This window comes from Brachyistius frenatus, unplaced genomic scaffold, assembly GCF_029030835.1.
Source record: "Brachyistius frenatus isolate BFR_SWC_R1_liver_20210118 unplaced genomic scaffold, ASM2903083v1 Contig_485, whole genome shotgun sequence".
Taxonomy (NCBI): domain Eukaryota; kingdom Metazoa; phylum Chordata; class Actinopteri; family Embiotocidae; genus Brachyistius; species Brachyistius frenatus.
In genome coordinates, this window is record NW_027211084.1 from 14,565 (window position 1) to 25,000 (window position 10,436).

At 46.9% G+C, this 10,436-nt stretch overlaps 1 protein-coding gene across 2 annotated transcripts in view; it reads right to left on the minus strand.

Annotated features, from left to right (window-relative positions):
• Nucleotides 1-864: 864 nt before the first annotated feature.
• The window catches only part of bnc1 (basonuclin zinc finger protein 1), a 19,391-nt gene continuing 9,819 nt past the window's right edge, over nucleotides 865-10,436 (minus strand). For both annotated transcript variants that reach the window (XM_069687746.1, XM_069687747.1), the window contains exons 2-5: nucleotides 9,599-9,701; nucleotides 8,191-8,426; nucleotides 4,304-6,300; nucleotides 865-3,096 (exon numbers count right to left, since the gene is read on the minus strand). In XM_069687746.1, the coding sequence (XP_069543847.1) occupies nucleotides 2,316-3,096; nucleotides 4,304-6,300; nucleotides 8,191-8,426; nucleotides 9,599-9,701 (3,117 nt within the window). In that variant the 3' untranslated portion in view covers nucleotides 865-2,315. The remainder of the gene's footprint in view (nucleotides 3,097-4,303; nucleotides 6,301-8,190; nucleotides 8,427-9,598; nucleotides 9,702-10,436) is intronic.

Below are 10,436 nucleotides of genomic sequence, written 5' to 3' on the forward strand. Positions count from 1 at the left end.
AAAGTAATTTATATATATTATTTATATATAAAGAAAGAAATAAAGACACAGTTACATTTCACAGTTGTTTTTTTCACAAAGCGTCTCCAGTGAAAACAGGGGCCACTTTATTAGGTACACCGGGATACACATGGACCCCTTATTTGTATTATATAGATGCAACCAGGTGAAATATTCCTGAGATTGTGGTCCACGTTGCCGTGACAGCACCGATACGGTGTGAATCTTCTGCTGGACTGAGATCAGGTGAAGTGGGCTCGTTATCCTGTTCTCCATTAAACCAGCAATTACGCTAAAGTCTGATCATCTGAACGCCGAAATCACGACTGAACAAACGAGACAACGTTTTTTCAATCCTTTGATGCGTCCGTGTTCTGGACCTGGTTTTCCTGAACGGGGTCACGGGGGAGCTGCAGCCCAGCTGGATGTGGGAGAAGGCCGGCAGCACCACGTCCACGCCGACGGGCGGTTTGGAAACGTGCATGTTTCTGGGTGGTGGGAGGAAGCCGGAGAGAACATGCAGACCGCTTGAATCTGTCTGCCTGCTCTTCTCTGACCTCCTCTGACCTCTGACCTCTGACATCAACGGGGCGTTTTCTCCCAGGAACAGGGGGATTGTTTCTTTCTTTTTCAGACCGTTCTCTGTAAACCCGACAGGTGTTTGTGTGAAAATGTAAATCAATAATTTCCCAAATAAACGCATTAATAAGCTGATTAAATATGTGGTTTAATGAGCAGTTTGATATATATATATATATATATATATATATATGTACTGTATGCGTGTGTGTGTTTCATTCAAGAGGATACAAGCTGTGTTTGATTTTATATTGTAATGGATAGAAAATGAACAGAAGAGTCTAATTGCAAACATATGGCTTTTTATTTAATTGGAATGAATATTGTAACATTATTTCAAAAGAAATATGAACACCTATCAACAAGAGTTGGTTTTTGCTCCTTTTTTCTTTTCTTTTTTTTTTTTTTAACAAATTCAAACAACAAACAAATGGGATCTTGGAACTGGCCCATTGTATTTAAATACAGAATGAAAAAAATATATATAATGCAGAATACAGAGCAAAAACCAGACCAGTAAACCATGAAGAAATAATCCAAAATGTACAACACAGTGTTCTTGTTCATTCAAAAAACAAACAAACAAACAAACATGTAATGTTAGTGGTGAAATTATCATATTTTATACAGTATATTTTTTGGTTTCTTTCAGATAACAAATTACTCTATTCACAGAAATATACAGTTCAATAAACATTTTGTGTAGCAGTTCTGGGGCCACTACGATGAACTGCATATTATTTTTTCATGATTATTTCTCAGTGTTGGACTCATTCACAGTACAAGCTTCCAGCCTCCAGACACAGCGTCTCTGCGTCCAGTCCGTCAGGTCACAATCTGAGAGCAGGGCCTTAGTCAAGTCTCGTCCCATGAGCACAATTCTTTACAAAAACACAACCAAAATTAAGATTGGTTTTTTTTTCTCAACATTATTTCATAAATTTTTTAAAATTTGGTTTTAAACTCCGCCCGTGCCTGAAATACTGCCGTTAATCAAAGTAGAAGAGCGAAGCCCCTTAATACTGCAAAACCCCTCACACAACATGAAGGGAGTTTCTGTACACAACTGAGAAAAATCTTTGGTCAACATTAGCAGTATGTGCAACAAACAGAACAGTAAAGACGGATCATAAAACACCACACAATAACTTATTGGTCACTTCTCACAACACTAAAGCCTTTCAACGGAGACTCTGTGGAGGAATATTGTTTGGAACGGATGAGATGACGTCAGTTACTTCACTATACTGCTTTTGATGGATACGTTATGCACAGCTTCACGGGGAAGATGTGGACATGTGACCACGGAAACACCAGAAAACAAAATTAAATCACTCGCATGATACAGAATTATGATCAAACTCTCAGACGACACGTGGAAAGGTTCAGTCCACACAAATCATGTTTTGGGGGTCTAAACTGGGCTGAAAGGCAAAACCAATATGAAACAGTCACGACAACAGAACACTGCATTAGTCGGTTGTTTTTACAGTATGTTCACGTGTAAACTCTGACTTGCAGATAAAGAAACAACTTTTATTTTCCAAAATTAAGTTGCATTTGACGAAACAAAAGAACTCCTGACTGGACTTTCATTTTCTCTCTTTCTGTGACGACAGGATGGAAGTTAAAAAGTGCTAATTGGTGAACCTTCGTTAGGTGTCCAAAAAAAGAAAAGAGAAACTACAAGGAGACGGTGAGAATGAAGGAAATCAGTCATGTTGGCATTAAAGTTCCTACTCCTGGTCCCCGGCGGCCCCCGAGCTCACGGCCAGGTTCCTGTGGAGGTTCGGGTTCTGGCTGTGCCGGTTTCGGCTCCTCACCGAGGAGAAGGAGGTGTCGCAGCCCGGGACTTTACACTTGTGCAGCAGCCGCAGATGGACCGTCTTGTAGTGGGCTCTGAATGTGCCTTTGTTGCTGTAGACCTTCTGGCAGACGTGACATGTGATGGGAGACCCCCCCCCGCCTCCCTGAAGCCCACCGTGTCCTCCTCCACCGCAGCCCAGGGTCCTCTCCTCCCCCCCGGGCCTCCCCAGGCCGATCCCATCGCAGCTCTCCTCGCTGTCCTCCATGGGGAGCGCCTCGTCCTCCTCTTCCGCCCCCTCCCCTTCCTCGCTGCCGGCTCCGTCTGAGTCCCAGGACGACTGAGCGCTGCCGCGAGGCGGGGCGGAGGAGGTGGTGCTCAGGTCCAGGACCGCCCCGTCCTCCCCGCCCCCGCCGCCCTCTCCTCCTCCAAACCCCTCCATCTCTCCTAAGGGGGACGCCTCGGCGCTGTCCGGGGCGGAGGACATTTTGCTCATGGGGAAGACCAGGCCCATGCGGTTGTGTCCCCGGAAGATGACGGAGGTCTGGCCGGTGGGGTCTCGATGCAGCTCTCTGTCCCCCCGGTCGTGGCAGTAGTCCAGGCCAACAGAGTCTCTGTCTCTACAGTGGGACGACGGCAGGTAGAGCGTGTTGGCTGGGCTGAAGGAGTCTTTGGTCAGCAGCTTGTGATGCAGGTTCAGATTTGCACTGTGTCTGTAGATGAAATAAAAAGCACGAACATCACAGGGTGAGTGTGTCTAGAATAATTCCTGTTACTCCTGTGCACCATTTCTACCGACATCTCTCCACTTTTTTCAACAATATGTTTTGTTAACAGCTGTCATGCAGCTGAATGTCTGTAACAGACCAGATATATAAAACGGGTAAATAAGCTGATGTAGACGGCGGCTGTGCTCATAATTGTGTTTCTACAGCCGTGAGCGTCTCCATATTACAGACCTGTCAACACTCGCAGATCGCTCATCTTGTGTACAGACTCTGTGTCGACATGTGCAGATAACAAAAACAAAACAAGTGTTATAATTTCAGCGTAAGGCCTCAGAGTCTGCAGGTTTCACTCGAACCCAACTGGTGTTTTCAACTCGTTTCAATCACGGACATGAATTCTCGTCTCTTCACAAACATTTAAATCTGCCAGTGGAATATCCTGGAGTTCAATAAAACTTTACATATTATTTTCTAAGTTCAACTACAGCTTGTGTTGGGTGATGTTGTTTGGTGGAGTAATATTTGGGTGTTCATTCGTAGGGTGGTTGAGGAGCACAATTCAACACTTCTCCTGCTGTTTACTGTATTTCCCAGCATGCCTTAGTTCGTTATTGCTTTGTAATTTTTTTTAAATAAAGCAACCACATTAAATCTAAGTGATCTCTGTTAAAACATGCTGCTTTAAAAACATTTCAATAAAGACATAATGATACAAAAAATGACTCAAAACCAAAAGTGTGCAGGGAAGAAATGTGTTGTATATGTAAATATATATATATAAATATATACAAATATCTATCACAGTTGCACTGTTAAGTTTTCATGCAGTAATAATTGTTGCGCACTAAATTCACACAATATATATTTCTTAAACATAAAGTTATGACAAGGATGTCATTTTGTAATCATCTCTATCTGAAACATTAAAACTAAAACTCGGAGTCAGATAATACCTGCTCTTGAGTGTTGACTGTTAAAACTGTGAAAGAGTTCATGTTAAAACAACTCAAGGTGAAAGCTGAACGTGACTCCTCGTGTTTTAACTCCCAGACTTCAGGTCGACTCCTGAAAAGTGTGAAAAGATCAACTGAAAGTGAAAAGAGTTCTCTGGTCTCAAACAGCGTCGACGTGAGCTCACAGAGTTGATTTATTCTATTTGAGACGGAACATGAACACGAGGAGGACTTCTCACCTGTCTCGGCTCCGGCGGGACGGGAAGGCGGCGTTGCAGCCGTCCACCGTGCACATGTGCATCTCCTTCAGGTGGACGTTCTGGTAGTGCATCTTGACGCTGTACGGGTTCTTAAAGGTCTTCCTGCAGATCTCACAGTGGTGGGGCAGGTCAGCGTCCGGGTCCAGGAGGGACAGCCCCGAGTCGCCGTAGTCGTCCGCACAGCCGTCCGACGCCTCCCTCTCCATGAAGTGGAGCGCGCCTCCGTTGGTCAGCCGGTGCTCGCCCTCGTCCCACTTCAGCTCGGAGATCTTGTCGGCTGCGGGCGGCGTGTTGCCGTGCTCCCCGTCTACGTTGCCATCCTGGCAGATGAAGTTGTTCTCGAAGGGGGATGCGCAGGCGATGACCCCTGATTCAGTTTGCCTCGGCCCGTCGTCTCGGCGCTCCCTCTCCGTACCTAAAGTTTGGTCCAGCAGATGTTTGGTGCCGTCCCTCTCCTCGTCTTTGTCGGCGTACGCCTCGTTCTCCTCCCCGGATTGTCTCGTGCGCGCGAGTGCCTCCGCTCGGCCTCCGTCACACTCGTCCTTGTCCCTGCCGTGCGAAAGGGCCTCGTCCTCCGAGCTGCTCCCCTTGTCCATCTGCTCGTCCTGCTCCACCATCTCCTTCTCGATCTTTATTGGCATACTCGACTTTCGAGACTTTTTCTTTGGTATCGGGTCGGTGGTGCCGGGTTCGGGAGCTGCGATGGGTTTGACGGGTACGGAGGAGGACAGCAGAGGCAGGGAGGGCAGCGTTCCCGCGGTGTTGGCGAGTTCTGCCGGAGTGACCAGGCTGCGGTAGAAAGGCAGGACCGGCTGGACTGTTTTTAAGTTGGGGAAGAGGATGCCGCTCTGGCCCATGCTGGAGAAGGAGCTGCTGTGGAGTTTGGAGCCGGCGTCCACGTGACTCACCATGTAGCTCGGCACCGACTTATGGCTTTCTGCAGAGCAGATGGAGATGGGCGTGCCGTATTCAGGCCTCTTCTCTCCTTGAGAGTTCTCGTCACCGGACAAGTTGCCGCGCAGGTCCTTGTCCCGGTTGTTGCGGTTCATGGGCATGTGCAGCCGCGGGTTGGGGTTGGCACTGTGGCGGTTGCGGCTGCGCAGCGAGCTGAACACCATGTTGCAGCCTTCGATGGTACACTTGTGTTTAATCTTCAGGTGCACGGCGTTGTAGTGGATCTTCAGTGTGCCTTTGTCATAGAACGTCTTCTCGCAAGCGTTGCAATACACACGACCCTTCTTCAGAGAAACCCCCCCGCCGCCGCTCCCGTTCCTGTCCAGAGAGCGCAGCTTTCCCTCGGGGGACATCTGCGTTATATCGGAGCTCATGGAGGGCGTGCAGGGTGTGGAGGGTCCGTCTGAGTAGTTGTCGCTGGTGGAGAAGTCCTCGGCCTCGATCTTGGTGTTGGCGGACAGGCTGTCCATCGGCTTGTCTCCGCTTCGGTCCAGATCGGCCGTGAAGGAGACGGAGCCGAGCAGGTTGCTGTCTGAGGGGTGCGAGAGAGAGAGGGGGGTGTCTCTGCCGAGACCGTCCCGGCCCTGATCATCTCGCCTCTGACTCTGCTGCTCCACCGACCCGCGGCACGGCTGCTGGTGCTGCTGGTGCTGCTGCTGCAGGGCCCCCGTCGGCGAGCCCAGGAAGGGTGCGGGGACGGAGCCCAGCAGCTGGAAGGGCAGCATGAACGCCATGCTGTTGATGAAGTTCTCGAAGTGGTGCATGCTGCTGCCGCTCAGCTTTTCCACTTTTGCCGTGGAGAGATTGGCGGCGGTGCGGGGCGTGTTGCGCTCGATGAAAGTGCGAATGTCTGAGTTTGTGCGTGTGCTGGGCACCAACACCGCCTGGCCCTCTTTGTCCTGCAGAGCCATCAGCTCCACGATGGACTTGGTCTCACCGAAACGCAGGAACTGCTGCAGCGTGGCGATCTCCTCCTCGAACGTCATGATGGCCCAGCGGTCCAGCACCTTCCCCGCCACGTCCTGCAGACGGAGAAGAGGGAGGGAGGACGAGAGCCGTTTCATCATCAGCATTGAAAGTCTGTTGTGTTGCTCATACATATTCACAGAGTGGCTTACACGACACACCTTATGAAGCAGATCGGCAGCGCGGCCAAATAAAGGAATCAGAAGGAGTGTTAATCGGAGCGGGCAGCGCAGAACCTCGAGAACCTCATTACAGAGACGAGCAGTGTTTCATCTCGCAGGTCATTTCTCTTCATTTAAATCATGTGGATCACACACACACATGCACACACACACACACACACACACACACACACACACACACACACACACACACACACACACACACACACACACACACACACACACACACACACACACACACACACACTCCCAAAGGCATGCAAAAATAAACACATACACAGCATACACATGTGGTGAGGGAGGGAGGGAAGGGAGGGGAGGGAAGGGAGGGGAGGGGAGGGGAGGGGAGGGGGACCCCCCCCCCCCACTGATCAAGCGGTACTCCCTCCCTCTGCCCGGCAGTAATCACATGTGAGTTCGGGGGTCTTTGAAAGTGAGGAGCGCCTTCGTGCCGTAACCGTGATTAATATTTCATCACAGAGCATTCATCGGGAGCCTGTCGAGGATTCTGACTCTACGTTGGCCATTAGATGAGCTAACATGAATTAAACGCGGCCCAACTTGAATACTTGATGATGTACTAATCGAAGTGAGATCTAGCGCTGACACAGTGCCTGCAGCTCGTCCTCGTCCCGCCTGGCGCCGGCATGAGAGGAAATCTGGAGCTAAAAGACATCATGTTTACAAATGTACGGTGCAGAGACCTCCCTGGGCCGGAGGTACCGCAGCCAGGAGCCGGAGGTACCGCAGCCAGGAGCCGGAGGTACCGCAGCCAGGGGCCGCTAGCATCGGCTCGGTACCACGACAGTTCATGGCATCGGTCGCTCCATCGCATCCCTCCTCTCTCCTCTCTCCTCCCTCGTTCCTCCTCTCTCATCCCTCCTCTCTCCTCTCTCCCCTCTCATCCCTCCTCCCTCCTCCCTCCCCTCTCCCCCCTCCTCCCTCCTCTCTCTTCCCTCCTCTCTCCTCCCTCCTCCCTCGTCTTCCTCTCTCAGTCTCTTCCTTCATCTGCGGCTGCACAGAAGCCATTTCAGACGTATTTTCCAGGCGTCCGACTCTCACGTATCCGATGGGAACAGATACGTTTTAATGAATCCAGCGTTTTACGTCCACAGAAGTAATATTTATAGTTAAAGTCTATTTTCTGTGTTTTACACCCATAACTGCAGCTCACTGTGAACCTGAACACATCCTGTGGAGACACAGATCAGGCTGTCACACCAAAGTTCAACCGAATATCATCTTGGAAGTACTTCATATTTAAAGGATTTAAAAAAAGAAAAAACCTCCATTGTGGGTTTTTTTCTGACATTCAGAGGAGACGATCGGCATCAGTTTTATGTCTTGTGATTTTTGCCGAGCTGGAGTCAGAGTGTGTTCAGCACAGCTTAGCATAAAGACAAAAAACAGGCCTGCCAACGCCAATTAATTAATCTTAAACCAATTCATGAACACAAATGTAAAGTTGTCCTGCATCTCTGGCTGCAGAGCAGGACGCCAAAATACACCCAGCAGACAGCGAGAGTACCACATCAGTGACAAAGACTTCAGGATGATGTGCTCAGTAAAAAAAAAAAAAGCAGTTCCAAAATGAAACTTGAACCAAAAAGTAATTTGACTTTTTCATTTCACTCTTAAAAGCAAAAAGGATAATTGACAAAATATTTAATTATTTCAGAAAATTCTTTTCAGACTGGAGGAGGGTTAACTCATCAACATTTAGTCCTAATCACAAACACAGAGAAAAGAGTGCCTGCCGCTCACCTGCAGCACGTATCCTCGTATGTAGTCCTGCAGAGTCCAGTCCAGCGCGTTGAGGATCTGGATGACCTCCTCCTGCTTGAGGACGGAGAACAGGCGGTCCAGCAGGATCTTGAGGCGGATGGGGATGGCCTGGGTGCCGTACAACATCAGGCTGCAGATGTCGAACACCACGTTGGAGTGCACGATCTCCACCTGGCTGCTCTGGTACATGTGGTGCACCTTCAGCTTGCTCAGGGCTGCAACACACATGGCAGATTATTACTGGATTAATATACAGATGGGACAGAGCAAGGACAAGAAAATAAACCCTTTATAAATGTAATCAATATATAAAACAGAAGTATTACAAATGCATTAAAGGATAAAACTGAAACATACATTTGTCTTTTAAAAAACATGTTTGAAATTATCTCAGTATGTAAAACACACTGAATTAAAAGAGAAACATTTTGGAATAACTAGTGAGGTCTGTATGAAAATAATGGAATTATGAATAACTGATGATGAGAAGTAAATAAGAGAATATTACTCGAAAAGTCAAATACTATGTGTATAGAAATGATCATCAGGATAATTAGTAGATAATGTAAAAGGAATATCTGCAGAAAATATTCCAGGTTGGAGGTGAATATTGCATAATTCAGGTTTATTCTGTCACCCAACAACAAAATGAAGGCGATGCTGATTCATGCAGCGTCGACATTAAACGAGAGGAAAAAATTACACAACTGCTGGAGACATCAGTATAATTACTGTAAACAGTCAAATTACTGTTGCACCAGATTTAACTTCTCTCAGAGGATAAATCCTCTTTCTGAGTTTCACACCACTCGTACCGATAAGACAGTGTAAGCATGATAAGTAGGTTAGTGAGAGAATCACGATTTAAAATGCTACTTAAAGGCTCAGTTCACCATTGGAACCGAACAAAATATCTCCTTTAAATATTTATTGAATCCATCCAAGGAGATGGTTTGTCAGAATACAGCTGAAGTGAATGCATTTTATTTTGTGGTGCTTTCATGACTTTTAGGATCTTTTGAGGATTTTTAAAATTCACTCTGTGGAAACTGATGACCTGAGACCTAAAATAAAATTAAATGAAGACTTCAAACCGTGACTTAAACATGACTTTACTTGGACTGCAGCCAAAGAGTAAAATATATCTTATAAAAATGAAGTGTGCGCTGATGATGGATATTTAGTAACGTGGGTTTGTCGGCGCGAACCGGCAGACGGATGAAACCTCAGTTCAACACAAAAAATAAAAATAAAAACGGATGAATTGTTGTTCCTGACCCCACAGACTTCGGCCCATATCACAGAAGAAGAGAAGCCTTAACATTAATATGATATAAAATACTAGAAGTGTTGGTATGAGCAGGAGAGTGTGTCACTGAGCTCCTACCGTGAGCCACCCAGCCATGCTTGCAGTTTTCACACAGCCTCCTCTTCAGCTTGCCAGGCTTGAAGCTGTCACAGTTACAGTTCACCAAAGTGCAGCAGATAGCCTGTTCATACAAAAACACAGAAACACAAAGGCGTGAAAAATATCTTAATTTATTTATTCTTTTTTCTTTTAGGAGAAGGCAAGAAAATAAATTCCCATTTTTAAAGCACCGGCTGTAACATGGATTTGAAGTAGATTAAATTAGTTTTGTTCACTTCTTTATTGTTCTTATAATTTTTTAAAACCCAAAACATGTCTGCAACATTTCATACAGTTCAAATACAGTAAATGTCTGTTCACGTGTCACCAGATCTTGTATGTGTAAAAAGTTTGCACATCAAATATTTGACATTATTGATGTCTTTTCATATCGTGTGTAATTAGATGTATTATTATTTGAGTAGCTTCTTTACATCCAGGATAGAAAACATCTCATCTTGTGTGTTAAAGTGTTGATTTTTCATCTTGCTTTGCTCATCTTACAAAACTACATGAAAGATGTACAACTGAAGGAAGGAGGAGGATCGGCGGCAGGAACGATGCCTCCCCTCAGCACCGGTTTACTGCGCAGGTGTGTGTGTGTGTGTGTGTGTGTGTGTGTGTGTGTGTGTGTGTGTGTGTGTGTGTGTGTGTGTGTGTGTGTGTGTGTGTGTGTGTGTGTGTGTGTGTGTGTGTGTGTGTGTGTGTGTGTGTGTGTGCAGAGCTTCTGGGTAGGTTCTCTCACTAACACACAGGTGAGAGGCCTCTGTCCATTAACCTGTCTGCTTCATATCTCATGTGGACCAACACACACACA